The following is a 15,612-nucleotide window of genomic DNA, read 5'->3' as shown; positions in this document are numbered from 1 at the left end:
TGAGTTTTATGAATAATAATATTTTAATACAGAATAATATTACTATTGTTACTACTAATAAGTTATAAAAATTGAGTAGCACTTTCTCAGTTTTTAATGGCTTATGGTAATCATTTAGTTATTTTCTTGTCAATTATTTAAAAATATTTCTCGGACCACACTCAAACAAGTTTAACTTCATTGTGCAAGCTGAGCAAGTAGTTTTAATTGAAATAAAGTTTTACTAAAACTTTTAAAATGAAAGTATTTATGAGCAATAGTTTAAAAAATTTACAATTATTATTATTACAGTTTTATTCACAACCTAAACCACTAAAGAGTGTCCATAGATCGGTTTATACGATTTTATTACCATGGATTGTGTCTATATATTTTAATATCCCAATTCAACTTTTTAATCTACAGTTTTATGCCATGTTTTCAGCTTTATATTTTAAATTTTATGACTGTTGCGCCAAATTAAATCATTTCATTTCGAAAAATTATGAAGGTATTTCAAAGTACAGTTCTTTAATACGTCTTCAAATCTGCATTTTAAAGGAATTCCTATTAGTTTCACATGATATGATATACAAGTTTATGTAAAATGTGTTCTCAAATCGTTTATAAGCTTATTTTCCCAGTAAACAATGCAACTTTCACATTAAAATGTCTTCCGGGAAAGGCAAAACCCTTTTAAAAAATATTGTAGACAAGTTCCATATATTATTGTTTTTATTGCGCTTTCATTTCGAAATAAAAGTAACTAAAATATTATGAAATCACATGCTCATCTATGCTCTCTAAACGTGAGTTATTAAATAATATTAGAGACAACTAGTTTTGCTTCTTTAGAGAGGGTAAAGACACACACTTTTGGGATCTGCGACAGCTGCTAATACTAATGACGTCACTCTGCTGCCGGCAATGGAAAAGCTCGCACAGAGAAACAGCTGATTTATGTATATATATATGCTAATATCCTCTAACATGTCTCTTAAACTCTTTACAAAAAGCAAAAAACTTATTTATTTATTTCTCTCTCTTTTATGTCGTTCTCTTAGTGGATGTTAAAGCGGACAATCATCTCTGTTTGAGTGCGGATAAAAACAAAGGCAAAGCAGATAATAATAACAACAATTAACAACGAATAATCACCTCACAGATATATAGAGACCACCAGTTGATATATATATATTCACAACAATAAACAAAAAGTCGTTTGGGGGTTCTCAGCTCCCGCTGCTCCAGCTCTGCCGCTGCCTCTGCTTCTGCTTTTGCCTCTGTCGACGATACGAGCAACGAAATGGCAATATCTAGCGGCCTAAACATGGCAGTCATCTCCAGGTAATGCAAGCGAACAGTTCGTCAGAGAACTCTCATTCAAAAAACATCATCTACAAGTAGATTAAATACTGTTTTTAATTAGTGCAAACATCTGTGCAATTAGACAAACAATAACTAAGCAAATTTAGTCATACTCGGAAGTCAATATTTATTTAGTTATACGAGTAAGTAAAGACTCCCAAAGGCATCAAGAAATATACCGACTCCATTGCCAAAAAACCATATCAGTGAAACGAAAATAACTTATTTTATCGTCAAAAACATTTTAAAGAAATATCAAGAAGAAAAATGAAGTAATTTTTGCCATATCAACATAGTTTCCGTCCGCAGGGACCCCAAGTGAAATATTTCTAGACTCCCGCGAGGTCTCAAGTGACATTTATGCACATGAATAGGTTTTATTGTGGAAAAGTTTTACAACCTTTTATGGACATGAGTCACACACACACACACACATAAGAATGCGTCACAAAGCGAGTGAACATTTTGGTCTCCTTTTTTGGGGAAACAGATTTCAAGTGAATCTACTATAATCCGTCTGACATTTTAATTGTGTATTTATCTTTGCAGTTTGCTTGTGTTTATTGCTTTATCGGCCAGTTTCTGTTCAGCCGGCACTTTTAATACACGACCAGCGTTTCCTGCCCAAAGCGGTCAGATACAGCCATCCGGAGGTAATAGTAAACAACCAGCCAGACGCATCATGAATCCAGCTTTTGCCAATGCCGGCCGTACACCCGGCGTCGAGATCTGGCGCATTGAGGTAAAGTCCAAAAAATACTTTCAATTTCACTTTCAATTTCACAGATTTCCAAAGAGAGTTTATAAATAGGCAGTGAGAAATGAGAGAAGAAACATCGCTTGATGGGGGAAAGTTCGCCCGGAGTGAGCACTCCCACGCACGAATGCGTTGCTTACTCTCTCATGTGATGATGTGCATCGAAGACCCATGCAAAAAGCCCCAACAAAAGTGTTGAGGGAGATGCCAACCATCGGTCCATCTGTGTAGCTCAGAATTGGATGGCTCGTGCCGTATGGCTCGACTAAAATTTCCTTTCTATTCGCTGAACTCACGCAATGTGGGCGCCACATGTGTCTTATGTCTATTCGGAGAGTGCATATACATATATGTACATATATAGCGCCTTCTTTTCTGTTAATTAACGTAGACACATTAACAGAATTTATGAGCTCCCAGATGACCGCCAAGTTTTTCGTTTTTTCATTTGTTTATAAAGTGAAGCATTTGGGATAATGTTTTGACTCTGCAGCAAAGTAAAAAAAAATTTAAATATTTATGGATATTTCTCTTTCTGTTCGTTTTTTTTTTATTTTTAACTTTCTCTAGAATTTTGAACCTGTACCTTATCCCAAAAATAATTATGGCAAGTTCTATACTGGAGACTCATTTATTATATTGAATGTAAGTATAAATTTAACAAAATAGAAATAAGTTGATATATGTATATTTGATCTGTTTATTTACTTTGATGAGTAATCAGAAGGGGTGAAAAATTGTGCATGATGTGGAAAATTGATGTAGAATTGAAAATACCCATGACTAATGCATTCGTTCTCTATGGACCTTGCCAAATGAAATTACTTACGACTTTCAGTTGACGAAAAAATGTGCTAATTGACAAGCAATTTAAGTTAAAATTTTAAATTTGCTTTGGCTACTTTAGAGTATTAAGCTTAAATAGATAAAGTCTTTCTTCTTGCTGTTTGTCAGCCAATCTCAAGTTATGACACTTATGTGTCAACACTGCGAATACGTAATTTAATGGGGAATACTTAAGTTTAGAGACAGTTAAATATCAATTGAAAATAAATAGACTTAGTATGGATTTATTAACTTATTTATGTGAAAATTTACTGACTTGAGTTAACTAGTTAATAAGATATTAACCCCAAAAATGTTTTAAGTATGAAAAGGTTTTATTTTTTTTAAAATATTTTCTTATCAGTCTTCTTACTGCTCAGATTTAGACTATTTTGTCGGTTTATCATATTATCTATACTTAAAACACTTAAATATTATGAAGATGTATTCGTCTGATTGAAATGGAATGGTGATTCCAAAAAAGTTTTCAATATTCTATTCTATATACCAATTCTATGTCTTATCTAGATCTTTACCTAATCCAATGACATCAGAGTAATTATTGTGATTTTTTTTTGTCAGAGACGTATTAGAAAGGTTTTCATTTATTTTTTAACAGCCAACTATTTAAAAATAATTTGTTCTATAGATAAAGAAGCTTTTATAGGTTTAATTCAACTTTTGTTTATGCCCTTACAAGTGCACTAAAAGTCATATATGAGTCCTATCTATAGCTTATCATTTATGGTTGTATATTTACAAATGATATCTTGTTTTGCAGACAATTGAGAACCCGAAAGATAAGAAACTTTCTTGGGATGTGCACTTTTGGTTGGGATCGGAAACATCGACCGATGAGGCTGGTGCTGCAGCTATTCTCACTGTCCAACTGGACGACCAGCTAGGTGGTGCACCTGTGCAGCATCGCGAAGTACAGGATCACGAGTCCCAGTTGTTCCTTGGCTACTTCAAGAATGGTAAGTTGGCTAGATTGTGATTTAGGAGTAGTGATTAAATAATTAATTGAATTGACTACCCGCAGGAGTTCGTTATGAACAGGGAGGTGTTGGCACTGGATTCAAGCATGTGGAGACCAATGCCCAGGGTGAGAAGCGCCTATTCCAGGTCAAGGGCAAGCGGAATGTACGTGTGCGTCAAGTGAATCTGTCCGTGTCGTCAATGAACAAGGGCGATTGCTTCATTCTGGATGCTGGCAATGATATCTACGTTTATGTTGGTGCCCAGGCCAAGCGAGTGGAGAAACTGAAGGCTATTAGTGCCGCCAACCAGATTCGTGATCAGGATCACAATGGTCGTGCTCGTGTCCAAATCATTGATGAGTTTAGCACGGATGCCGACAAACAACAGTTCTTCGATGTCCTTGGATCTGGTACTCCCGACCAGGTGCCCGAGGAGTCCACAGCCGATGAGGATGCCGCCTTTGAGAGGACAGATGCTGCAGCTGTGACTTTGTACAAGGTTTCCGATGCCAGTGGCAAGCTGCAGGTAGACACCGTTGCCCAGAAACCATTGCGTCAGGCTATGTTGGATACCAAAGATTGCTTCATCTTGGACACTGGCTCTGGAATTTATGTGTGGGTTGGACGTGGTGCCACCCAAAAGGAGAAGACCGATGCCATGGCCAAGGCTCAGGAGTTCTTGTCCACAAAGAAATATCCCGCCTGGACCCAGATTCATCGCATTGTGGAGGGAGCTGAGTCGGCACCATTCAAGCAATACTTTGACACCTGGCGCGATGCTGGCATGGCTCATACCCGTCTCATACGCTCAGCTTTGAACATGGGATCGGATGATTCCTTCGATGTGGATGAAATTGACGCTGTGGTCGAGAAATTGAAGAAGAGCGGTGGACGTGCTATTGGCTTTATGCCCGATCATGGACAGAATAGCATTAAGCAGATAACTCAGTATGTTAGCAAAGCGGACAATGGCGAAGTCCTACGCAATACAGTTGACTTTGAGGAGAACTTGCCTCTGCTTGGCTTTGGTTCCTATGTTCTTACCTACGACTATGAGGCCAACAATGGCGAGACTGGCTCCATTGTCTACGTTTGGCAGGGTGCTAAGGCTAGTGCTGCGGTGAAGGTGCGTGCCTTTGAGGATGCTCTGGCCTTGGCTGTGGAACAGAATGCTCTGCTGGTGCGCACCACCCAGGGACATGAGCCACGTCATTTCTACAAGATCTTCAAGGGCAAATTGCTTGCTTCCTATACAGCTTTGCCGGTCACAGCTCAGCTCTTCCGCATTCGCGGCACAGTTGAAAGTGATATTCATGCCAGTGAAGTGCCCGCTGACAGTTCATCTTTGGCTTCTGGTGATGCTTTTGCTCTGGTGTCGGCCAAATCTCACAAGATTTACATTTGGCATGGTCTTGGTGCATCCAATTTCGAGAAGCAGGCCGCTCAGGAGCGTTTCGCCCACTATTGGGACGATGCCGAGATCGAAGTGATCGATGAGGGAGCCGAACCCGATGAGTTCTGGGATGAATTGAACGGTGAGGGTCAATACAATCGCAGCCTGGTGGACGATAGTGCTCCATTGTTGGAGCCACGTCTCTTCCATTGCCGACTGACACGGGCTGGACGTGCTAAGGTTGAAGAGGTTGCCCAATATGATCAAGAGGATCTGGATACGGATGATGTTATGCTATTGGATGCTGGAGATGAGATTTATTTGTGGGTTGGTTCCGGTGCCACAGCTGAGGAGAATAGCAAGATTTTGGACATGGCCAAGGTGAGTTTCAGTTGCAATCGTAAAGGAAATACCTTATTTAAACCCATATCTTTCTATAGCGCTATATCAAATTGGAGCCCACCTCTCGCACCATTGACACTGTGAGCATTGTACGTGTTGCCCAAGGACAGGAGCCACGCGTCTTCAAGCGTATGTTCCCCGCCTGGAATGATGACTACTGGCAGGTTGGTTGAGCCACATAACTAACTCTATATATAACAAAATTGCATGCGTTTTATTTTTCCTTCAACACTGTTTTTTTTGTGTATTGTTTGCCCATTTACTAACAACAATCATCTACTCGATCAATGTGCATTGCGTAAGTATATTTCAAGGCATGTCTCATGTATTATTCATAATCCAACATTAATAGTTGTTTGAATTGTTTTAAACTACTCTAATAATTGTTTCTCTCTTTTGCTTCAATCAACAGAGTCTACCATCGTACGAGGACATTAAGCGACAGGTGCTTGATGCCAACAATGAAGTCTAGGAATAAGAATCATCAACAAAATACTCAGCAAAATTGACCAAAAAACAACACAAAAAAAAAAATATTAATAATATGTTCGTTTTTGCCACAATTATAATTCTATTGTAGAAGTGGAACAATTAAGTAATAAACTTAAATATATATTAAATTTATGTAGTTTAAAAGATCAATTCTTGAGATTTTTGCGACTTGTTTCAAAGTGATTTCGAAATTGATATTTCTAGACTAAATCTAATTCCGCACTCCAAGTGATTTGTTCAATCCAATCTAAATAGGATGAAATGCGTGTATATACAGATGGATAACTACTGCGACAGAATACACCATATGAAGTCAATCCAATTAGATGATAATGTATATTTTGTTGACGACGTCGACCCGGCAGATTCAATTGCAATGGACCACCCGAATCGCCCTGACACGTATCACGATTTAGTATATAGTCTTGACCACAAATCTGACTGGCCAATACACCGTCTGGTGTCTCTGAGAGAGCTGGCAACTCTCTATTGCATTCATCGTTGGGTACAATAGTTAGATTCAGATTTGTTAGACGATTGGTCATTGCCTTGGCAAAACTTGTGGCCCCATAGCCCATGGCAAAGGCAATTGTGGTTGGCAGCTCCGAGAAGACCCAAAGGCGTATGGGACGCACATATTTGGTTAGGCTGCAAGAAGATGGAAAACATTTAGTATATTTAAAGTATTCAATTGATTTTATCTTACTGGACATTCTGACTAAGCTTAAGCAGAGCTATATCATTGTAGTATAGATCCTTATTGTAATCTGGATGTTTGTAAATTGTATCTATTTCAAGAACTTGTGGTTCAACTGTTTGCTCATCGATCATAAGATTCAAGTCACCAATGCGCACCCATTTTGGTATCAAACTAGAAAAGTTCTTAGATAAATGGCCATGCCTTTTGTTATAATTTCAATGTCAACTCACTCTGAAATGGCTGTGCAATGGGCGGCAGTTACAACAAAGTTCTCGCTTATCAAACTGCCGCCGCACTTGTATTCAATTTGTTGGGTTTCCGTCTCAAAGCCGACCGCTGCCTAAAAGAATAAACAACAATATGTTAAGATGATTTTAAGTGAACAATTTCACTGTGTTTACCATGTGCGGGTATTGCCCGGGTTTGGCGAGTATGCGACCATCAAAGTTGGCATCATTGGCATCATCGACAACTGCTGTGTCATTGGGAAAGATGCGTTCCACGTACTCAGAGTATTCTTAAAGACCCAGATCGGAATGAATGAGTGACTGAGTCACTCAGGGAATTCACTTTACTTACTCTGCTCGCACAGACGACGTCGACCATTGCGATTTCCTGGTTTTTTATAACCACTTGGTGGCGGCGGAAAGGGTTGGCCCGGCCTTGGCGGTGGCCTATGATGTCTATGCATGGGTTCGGGTAAATTTTCATATTGATTGAACCGAAATTCACGTATGCGATACCAAGTTTTCTCCTCCTCTGACTCATCTGGTCCGGGAAACAGAATGTCCCGTTCAACGGGAAATCTAATTGAAGAGTCTTTTTCAAAGGGTAGTGAAGGATGACGAGGAGGAGGCGGTGGTGGTGGTGGTTGGGCGTAACAACACACTATAGAAGATAACAATGCCAATGCCAGCAACATCCACACTGAGCGACACATTTCGAGGGTCTTGTGAACGCGACGAATGCTTAAAGAAGACTAAGCATCCGGCGAATCTTTCTCCCTCTCGAAAGCCAAGTGATTCCCAGCTTAATTCTCGATTAACAAAACACCTTATCGTCGCTTTCTTAAAAAAAATTGAATAATAATCTGCAACTTTTATTTTTGTTTTTTGTTTTGTGTTTTGTTTAAATGTTGATTCTTATGTTGTAGGGATTAGCAATGCTGGCTTTTTGGGGAGCATGGATTTGGGTTGTGCCTCCGATTTGTTGGTTGTATTGAGCAATTATGGCACGCTGTATATCCTCCAATTCCTGATCGTTTCTATAGCGAAGGGTCTGAACAATGGGATCATTGCCAGCGGGCACAGGCGAAGCCAAAGCCACAACAGCCAAGATGGCAAACAACAAAAGCAACTATAAAGATTGATTAGAAACACTTGAAGTTTGGTCTAAGTTCTTAACTTGATGGACTTACGCAAATAGTTTTCATTCTGGCCAATGTCTTGTATACGACTAAACAACGCGGCCGACTTTGTATCCGCTTTTATAGCAAAAATTGGTTTTATTTTTTGGGGGGATCAAAACCTATCATTGTGATAATTTGCAATAATGAACTTGAACAACTTTTAAAATATATATATAAACATGTTTTTTGATTTGATTTAATTAAGCTATATATTTACATAGACAAAATGATATTCATAGTGATAGCTGATTGTCTGATTTTCCGATTAATGTACACACACACATATCTCTCTATATATATATTGACTTGTTTGGTTCAGTTTAAAATGATATGAAGACGATCATCATCTTCATCATCGTCACTTTAATTATGCATCAATTCGCGTGATTTAATTAAACTGGATTCGTATTTGGGTGAGCTGAAAGTTGGTTATTTTATTTTTTTTTGTCTTTATTGGGGAACTTGTTTCACATTTCTGTAAAGTAGAACAATATAAGGGCAGTTAATGGGAGGAAATTCAGGTTCAGTTACTGAATTTCAATGGGAATTTCGGAATGTAAATAATGTACAGAGTCAAAATATTCTTTTATAATTTTAAAAATTGGATATTTGATGAACTTAAGTCACACAAACTATTAATATCTTTCATCTTTAATGATAAAAAGTAATTCAGATATCATAATTGAAAAGGTTTTAAGTTTTCATAACCGAGAATGGTTTTTTATGATCAAAATCAAATTGATGGGACTTGGAATACATGATGGGATCTGGAATAATAATGTCCTCATAATAAAGGACATATTTTGGCTGTTAGATTCGTGTAAAAGAGCTACCGGTCAAAAAGAATTTCAATTAAAGTTAAATAAATTAGTTAATTATGTTTTTAAAAAAAACAAAAGAAGATATAAGAAAGAAATAAGATTCGCCATTCGGAGTCAACAAAAGTGCCTGCACGAAATAAACTGTGACATTTAAAAGAAAATATTGTTAGCATATTTTTAAATCAGAAAAATAATGCAACATATTTATTATTAATTAAAGATTTCTGTTTTCTGATATATTTAATAGTTTATAGCGTAGACTGTCTTAAAGTTGTTCAGTATTAGGAAACAGGCTACGGGCAACTGTATAAAGAAAAGAATAATAAATCAAATTGAAATAGAAGCATATTGTTTGTTAATTATGACAGTGAAAATGGATGTTTTAAAAACGTGAAATGAATTTGGCAGACGTCCAGCAGCAAACATTCTGATCAACAGATACATATATAAACAAATAAAACATAAAGAAACATAAGGTGTCCAAATAGAATTAATTTACCTAGAACAGCGGGACAACTAAAAGGAATTTAACTTCTTAGCAGAGACAAATCTGAGTAATGAATTTTTGGAATTTTTTTCGGATCTGTTCCTCTCTCTCCAACACAAGTTAACTCACTTGAAGCTGCTTACTTCATCTTCATTTTAGCTCGTCTCCAGATAAGTAAAGAAGAATAACTAAAGTTGTTATTAGACTAAGCCTAGTAGCAACTAAATTTGAATGTATCATATAATTTGCCTATTAGAAGAAAGTGACAGAATTAGCACTCCATATATTCGCCCCCAATCTAATGTTGTTTGCATTCGTTCTCTTGCATTTTGCATGTTTCCTTCTTCAGTTTATAATCCCTTTTTGGAGGATAAACTTTTATCTCTTAGCAGCAAAATTTGTATTATTTGAAACCCTGAAACTGAAATTAAATTGGTTGAAAAGGCCAGAATGAAAAGTTGTCTTTCCAAAAAGAGAGAAGTAAAATTATGTCCAAATTATCACAGTGAAATAAAGATAAGGAGAATTTTCCACTTACCTCATTGAAATTTTTATTTAAATTTGCGAAGTAATAAATATGAAGATAATAAAGTCAGTGACTAGTCATCTTTGAGGTTTCCCTGCCTAAAAAAGATGAATTTTAGGCAATCGACAGAATGGCAAAGAGGTTTAATCTTAATCTTAACTTGCTTATTAGATTTACACTTTAATTTAGTCTGTTATTCGGTATTTTAGTCAATTAAAAATATATTTATGAGTTTTCTAAAAATTTTGAAACAGAATATTCCAATATCCCATTGTTATGTATTCACTTTGCTTCTAAAATAGCTTCTTAAGTTTTTTTTTGAAATAAGTTCCAAACCTTAAAAAGTTAAAAATGGCAGTTTAAATTTATATTAAAGACTTGTTTTAAGTAAATCATGAAATTTTGAAATTTCTATATTAATTGATATTTATTGGGTTATCCCAAAAATTGAGGTTGTTGTTTTGGTTATGCAATCCCAGAAAAAAATGTAAATAATTATGTAATCTTGCATTTCTGATAAATTTCGATATTTGGGCATTCAACTCGAAATGCATTTCGAGGGTATTTAAGGTGGGGTAATCTCTGACTTAATTACATACTAAATATACATATACGTCGCCGATTCCCTGATTTGAATAGATTTACACATTTTCCGCCCAAGCGGAGAAGTGTAAACGATATGATCCAATTAAAAGGCAGTCGAACATTTTAACTGGAACACGGTCGAAAGATGAAATGCTATCGATCGAATTTCCAAATCGTCTCGACGGCAAGACAATGAAATGGAATGGAATGTGCATTTGCATGATGCATTTGGGATGCAACCACCTACCACCAGCATCTGCCTCACATATAAATAGACTGAATCTCTGCAATTGGAAGACAATAGAAATCCAACAGCTGACCAGCTAACACATACAAATCTTACATAGCCTTTCGGTGTGGAAAAAACAAATCTAAGTCAAATATGCGCGCTTTTCTGGTAAGTTTCAAGTCTTTTGCCTGCAACTTAAAGGTAACTTTTCTTCTTCTTTTGCAGATGCTCTGCTTGGTGGCCGTTGCCCGCGGTCAATATGATTATACGCCAGGATCTCATGCCGGAGATGGGCATGGTGGTCTGATTGGTGGCGGTGCCGTTGATAGGGGATCAGCTCAACTATCCGAACCCATTCTGATTGCCAACGAATTCAACAAGGAGTTCTTTTCGTATAGCGCCCCAGAGCAGGAATTTGATAACTCGCAAGCCAATGAACAGATTGCCAACTCATTGAAGAAGAATCTTCGTGTGCTGTTCATTAAGGGACCCGAGAACTCTGGCCTGGAGAAGGCCGCTCTGCAATTGGCCACATCCGCATCCGATGATCGCACTGCCATCTATGTCCTCAACAAGCAGGCTGACATTGGAGAGCTCACCAATCGTTTGAACCAGATCAAACTCCAGACGAACAACAAGCCCGAAGTGCACTTTGTCAAGTATCGCACTCAGAGTGATGCGGAGAATGCTCAGCGCACTATTCAGGCTCAGTATGACACTTTGCCAGGACCATCGAGCAATCACAATGCTGGCTCATCGGCTCCCGTTTTGGACTTTGCTTCGCGGGGTGCTTCTTCTGGTGGTTCTGTGGGTGGTTCTGTGGGAGATATTGATCTAAATGCACCATCGACTAGCGCGTATTTGCCACCACCTAACCGAAAGTTTTAATATCATTTTCTAGAATTAGCTAAGTTTACTATATATAAATATAAAATATTAAACAATTATGTCTTTAATTCTTTTGCTGTGCTAACAAAAAAGAGGGTGTAAGAATCATATCCCCAAAAGATGCAATACAATATTTGAATGCCTATTTTCTAGGGCAGCATGGAAAGAAATTTGTGAGAAATTTATAGCATGCTTTTAGGTTAAAATACTAAAAGCTATATAAAGAGAGAGCGAGTATTAGCTTAAGGTCCAGTCAAATTGAAAGAGTCCTGCGGATTGACTTCACTTGCAATAAATTGATGAAATCAATTAAATTTGATTCGAATTACTTAAATTAATCAAGTTTACTAAAATTACTAAAAGAGAATATTTAGATCCTTATAGATGTTATAATTTTATTCTTTAAAACTTTGTCTAGAATCTGTCTCCTCCTATATACATATATATGTATTTTTTAAATATTTTAGTTCGACAAAGTCATTTAGAAGTGCTGGAATCGATTGAAAGTGAATGAAATACTAGTAGAACTCTATTTTTCCATTTCTTTCATTGGCTTTTAAAAAATCTCTTTGTGTTAAAATATTACCAGATTTCTTTTCGATTGAATAAATAACACAGGACAACTTATTCGAAATTTTACCTTGCAAGGAGTTTTTCCACTTTTGTATATTAATTTAAGTGTGTTAACCCGAATCTTCAATGAGAGTAAGTGCTATTTCTGGTGTGTATAGAGGAAAGATAGTCTTATCTTAGCATTTACTTAAACAACTTAAATATCCTTTTTTTTGTATAAAATTTGTTCGACTTTGATGCCTTTTTTCAACTCTAATTTATATGGAAAACCTAACTAGGTAAATTTACCATTGCAAGAAAATTATTAACAATAGAACATCTTGATATATTTTGAAATTACATTTGTTGTTAAGCTTAAAACAATTACAATATATTGTGAGAGATCTTTATTTGTCAAAAAAGTATGTAACTGAAGGCTCTAAATTGTGCAGAATCCTTCAAGAAAACCCTGCATTGCGAGCTTTGGAAAAATAGAATATGTAGATGTGACAATCCCTGTGATCAGGTCCTACATAATATATTTACATACATTTGTTATATATTGTGACCTGGTGAATTTTTTTATGGGTTGAAATAGGTGCCAAGCCAACGATCGGGTCGTCTAATATGCAAATATTTTAGAATTTCTACAAGATATATACATATATGTATATAAACTTAAAAATTGCATACGAAAGGTGGCCAAAACAAAATAAAACACAAATGGATTGTGCAAACAAACTCGGTGGATTGAAACATACAATAGATGGATCATAGTATGGACCCATAAAAATGCTTTCTTTGGCAACAAACAACAAATGTTTACATGCTGGTTTTGTATTTTTAGTATATATTTTTTAATTTTTCCTTTCGTTCGCTTTTGTGGTTGGTTGTTGGTGATTTTGTACATTAAATAAATTAACTAAATTTTAATTTATGCGCACAACATTCAGTCAGCAGTGCCAGACGACTAAAGCTGCTGTTGTTAATGAATACGGATGGAATTCACCTGCGTCTCCCACGAATTTCGTCGCACCTGCATAAAAAATGACTTTCTTTCTTACTCGCTTTATCAATCGATCGATCGATCGATCCATTGGACAGTTGGTGAAGAGGGTCGGGGGGTCTGGGGTATTAACAAATAATATTTTGCATTTATTTAGATTCGGCGATGACAATAGAAAATATTACACGATTATACAAAATTTGAATACGATATTGGTCACATTGACTTTGCGGTGGGCTCCAGTTAGATAACAGACCCAGGTCAAAACGACGACTAAACGATGCATCGTTAATGGTGAATTTCCGAATATGGTTCCGTGATTTGCCAACGCTTTGGACTGAGCCAAACTCTTAACGAGTCTGGTTATATCTGTGTCGTTTTCTTGCCAGAGAGGTGACAATAGATTTGATAATTTTATTGCAATGCCTAATATTATTAATTTTCTTTTGGGATTGGCATTTCTAATGTGGCTGTGGCCATTTGATTGTGGACTCTTATAAAAACTTTGATCTCACCCAGACTAGGCATCAGTTGAGTTAAAGAGTTTAAGCGTAGCTCAAGGTAGTTCCAACGGGTTCAAACGAAAAAAAAACGTAAAAATGAAACAATTTGTGATTCTAGTGGTAGGTTTGAACATCTTTAAGCGGCATTATCAACGAAATCGCTACAAATTTCTTCCATTCGCAGTGCTTTGCGGCTCTCTGTGCGGCCGCTCCGCAAGGCTACAAGTATCAGCAGCAGCAGCCATCAGGAGTGCTGCCCATTGGAAATCTACGTCCCCAGACACCAATCTCATCAAGTGGAATATACACAGCACCTGGCCAAATCAGTGTCCAAGCACAGTCCATTCAGACTCAACCTATTCAGAACATCCAGAATGTGATTGCCCCAGCTCCTGTGCCCATCTCTGTGCCTCAGCCAATTGTTAATACTGTGGCCCAGCAGATTGTGCAGCAGCCTCAGCAGATTGTGCAGCAGCCTCAGCAGATTGTGCAGCAGCCACAGTATGTGCAACAACCACAACAAGTGGTGCAGCCACAACAGGTGGTGCAGACCCAATATGTCCAGCGTCCTGCCATTATTACCAAGGATATTTACATTCACTCTGCCCCCGATGACACTGAAGAGATCCGTCAGGCTGATACCCCATTGGACAATCTTCCCATTCGCAAGAACTATCGCATTGTGTTCATCAAAGCCCCAACTCAGAATCTGAAGCACACCGCCGCCGCTCTGAAGCGTGCCCAGGCCACCAATGAGGAGAAGACCGTCATCTATGTGCTGTCCAAGAAGCCCGACATCACTGAGATTCAGCAACAGTTGCAGGTCACCCAATCCGAGGCCAAGGTCCACAAGCCCGAAGTCTACTTCATCAAGTACAAGACCCAGGAGGAGGCTCAGCGTGCCCAGCAAGAAATTCAGGCTCAATACGATGCTTTGGGTGGTGCCACCCACATCTCGGATGAGGGTGTTGCCCCCATTACAACTGTCTCGGGTGGTTCCCTCAATCTCGGCAACATTGGTCTTCAATCCCAAAGCTATGTCCAGCCTCAGATTCAGACAATTGTTCAACAGCAGCCACAGACTCAGACAATTGTTCAGCCATTGCCTGTTTTTAACCAACAGCAGCAACATAACTCATTTGTCCAGACCTCTTCCTCATCCGTGTCTGGCTTGAATCTTGGTGTCAGTGTGCCAGCCAAGAAATATGTACCAGCCAGGACATTGTAAACGATTTAGTAGCCAATTATTTTCCATTCTCTCCTCACTAATCTTTCCATCATAGTTAATTATAATTTATTTTCAATCTGGTAATCAATAATAAAGCATTTTGTTATACAATTTCCAATGTTTTGATCGCTTAGAAATCTTCCGAGAAAAAGTCAATGACAAAGTGGTATAAAAAAGGAATATTTGAATGAACCTGGTAAGAAATAGGATTTTGATGAGTTATAACTTTGATTAATTATAGCTAAAGTATATAGTTTGTCTAAGACATTTGTGACATCAACTGGCAAAACCAAAAAACGAGAGAGAATACCCTTAATACCCTTTCAAGATCGTTTCTAACTTTCTGTCTATCAACAGGAAAGAAAGTAATAAGTCTTGGCATATAAATTAACTTCTGTATACCAAGAAAAGTTACAAAAGTTCATATAGTTAAAACGTTCATATGTCTTAATAATAAGTTTTACTTATGACGAGTTTTTTTTT

General features: G+C 37.4%; 5 protein-coding genes across 5 annotated transcripts; 3 read left to right on the top strand and 2 right to left on the bottom strand.

Moving 5' to 3' along the window:
• The first annotated feature begins 1,145 nt into the window (after positions 1-1,145).
• On the top strand, positions 1,146-6,324 carry LOC6649610 (gelsolin). Its single transcript, XM_002072038.4, has 7 exons — positions 1,146-1,326; positions 1,897-2,089; positions 2,675-2,749; positions 3,711-3,906; positions 3,972-5,683; positions 5,743-5,868; positions 6,117-6,324. The coding sequence occupies exons 1-7, from the start codon at positions 1,286-1,288 to the stop codon at positions 6,174-6,176; spliced, it is 2,403 nt and encodes an 800-aa protein (XP_002072074.2). The 5' UTR covers positions 1,146-1,285; the 3' UTR covers positions 6,177-6,324.
• A 9-nt stretch (positions 6,325-6,333) lies between these two features.
• Positions 6,334-7,853, bottom strand: LOC6649609 (serine protease snake). Its single transcript, XM_002072037.4, has 5 exons — positions 7,476-7,853; positions 7,298-7,413; positions 7,127-7,236; positions 6,903-7,067; positions 6,334-6,844 (listed from the first exon to the last, which is right to left on the bottom strand). The coding sequence occupies exons 1-5, from the start codon at positions 7,834-7,836 to the stop codon at positions 6,397-6,399; spliced, it is 1,200 nt and encodes a 399-aa protein (XP_002072073.4). The 5' UTR covers positions 7,837-7,853; the 3' UTR covers positions 6,334-6,396.
• A 170-nt stretch (positions 7,854-8,023) lies between these two features.
• LOC111519360 lies at positions 8,024-8,328 on the bottom strand. The gene is made up of 2 exons (XM_023179766.2): positions 8,314-8,328; positions 8,024-8,252 (listed from the first exon to the last, which is right to left on the bottom strand). Exons 1-2 carry the CDS (start codon positions 8,326-8,328, stop codon positions 8,025-8,027), a joined length of 243 nt encoding a protein of 80 aa, XP_023035534.1. The 3' UTR covers position 8,024.
• A 2,777-nt stretch (positions 8,329-11,105) lies between these two features.
• Positions 11,106-11,840, top strand: LOC6649607. The gene is made up of 2 exons (XM_002072035.1): positions 11,106-11,120; positions 11,178-11,840. The coding sequence occupies exons 1-2, from the start codon at positions 11,106-11,108 to the stop codon at positions 11,838-11,840; spliced, it is 678 nt and encodes a 225-aa protein (XP_002072071.1).
• Positions 11,841-13,997: 2,157 nt separating this feature from the next.
• Positions 13,998-15,129, top strand: LOC6649606 (RNA polymerase II degradation factor 1). The gene is made up of 3 exons (XM_047011707.1): positions 13,998-14,021; positions 14,086-14,994; positions 15,025-15,129. Exons 1-3 carry the CDS (start codon positions 13,998-14,000, stop codon positions 15,127-15,129), a joined length of 1,038 nt encoding a protein of 345 aa, XP_046867663.1.
• The last annotated feature ends 483 nt before the right edge of the window (positions 15,130-15,612 follow it).

This window comes from Drosophila willistoni, chromosome 3R, assembly GCF_018902025.1.
Source record: "Drosophila willistoni isolate 14030-0811.24 chromosome 3R, UCI_dwil_1.1, whole genome shotgun sequence".
Classification (NCBI taxonomy): Eukaryota; Metazoa; Arthropoda; class Insecta; order Diptera; family Drosophilidae; genus Drosophila; species Drosophila willistoni.
The sequence above is the reverse complement of the archived record's forward strand: the minus strand, read 5'-3'. Positions and strand labels throughout refer to the sequence as shown.

Excerpts from the sequence above, each read along its gene's own strand:
- LOC6649606 (XM_047011707.1), top strand. The coding sequence starts at position 13,998 with ATGAAACAATTTGTGATTCTAGTG. Across the intron at positions 14,022-14,085 it reads AACAATTTGTGATTCTAGTG|TGCTTTGCGGCTCTCTGTGC; the intron begins GTAGGTTTGAAC and ends TTCCATTCGCAG. Across the intron at positions 14,995-15,024 it reads AGCCACAGACTCAGACAATT|CAGCAACATAACTCATTTGT; the intron begins GTTCAGCCATTG and ends TTTAACCAACAG.
- LOC6649609 (XM_002072037.4), bottom strand. The coding sequence starts at position 7,836 with ATGTGTCGCTCAGTGTGGATGTTGCTGGCATTGGCATTGTTATCTTCT. Across the intron at positions 7,414-7,475 it reads ACGTCGTCTGTGCGAGCAGA|AATACTCTGAGTACGTGGAA; the intron begins GTAAGTAAAGTG and ends TGGGTCTTTAAG. Across the intron at positions 6,845-6,902 it reads AAGCTTAGTCAGAATGTCCA|CCTAACCAAATATGTGCGTC; the intron begins GTAAGATAAAAT and ends ATCTTCTTGCAG.
- LOC6649610 (XM_002072038.4), top strand. The coding sequence starts at position 1,286 with ATGGCAATATCTAGCGGCCTAAACATGGCAGTCATCTCCAG. Across the intron at positions 2,750-3,710 it reads ACTCATTTATTATATTGAAT|ACAATTGAGAACCCGAAAGA; the intron begins GTAAGTATAAAT and ends CTTGTTTTGCAG. Across the intron at positions 3,907-3,971 it reads CCTTGGCTACTTCAAGAATG|GAGTTCGTTATGAACAGGGA; the intron begins GTAAGTTGGCTA and ends GACTACCCGCAG.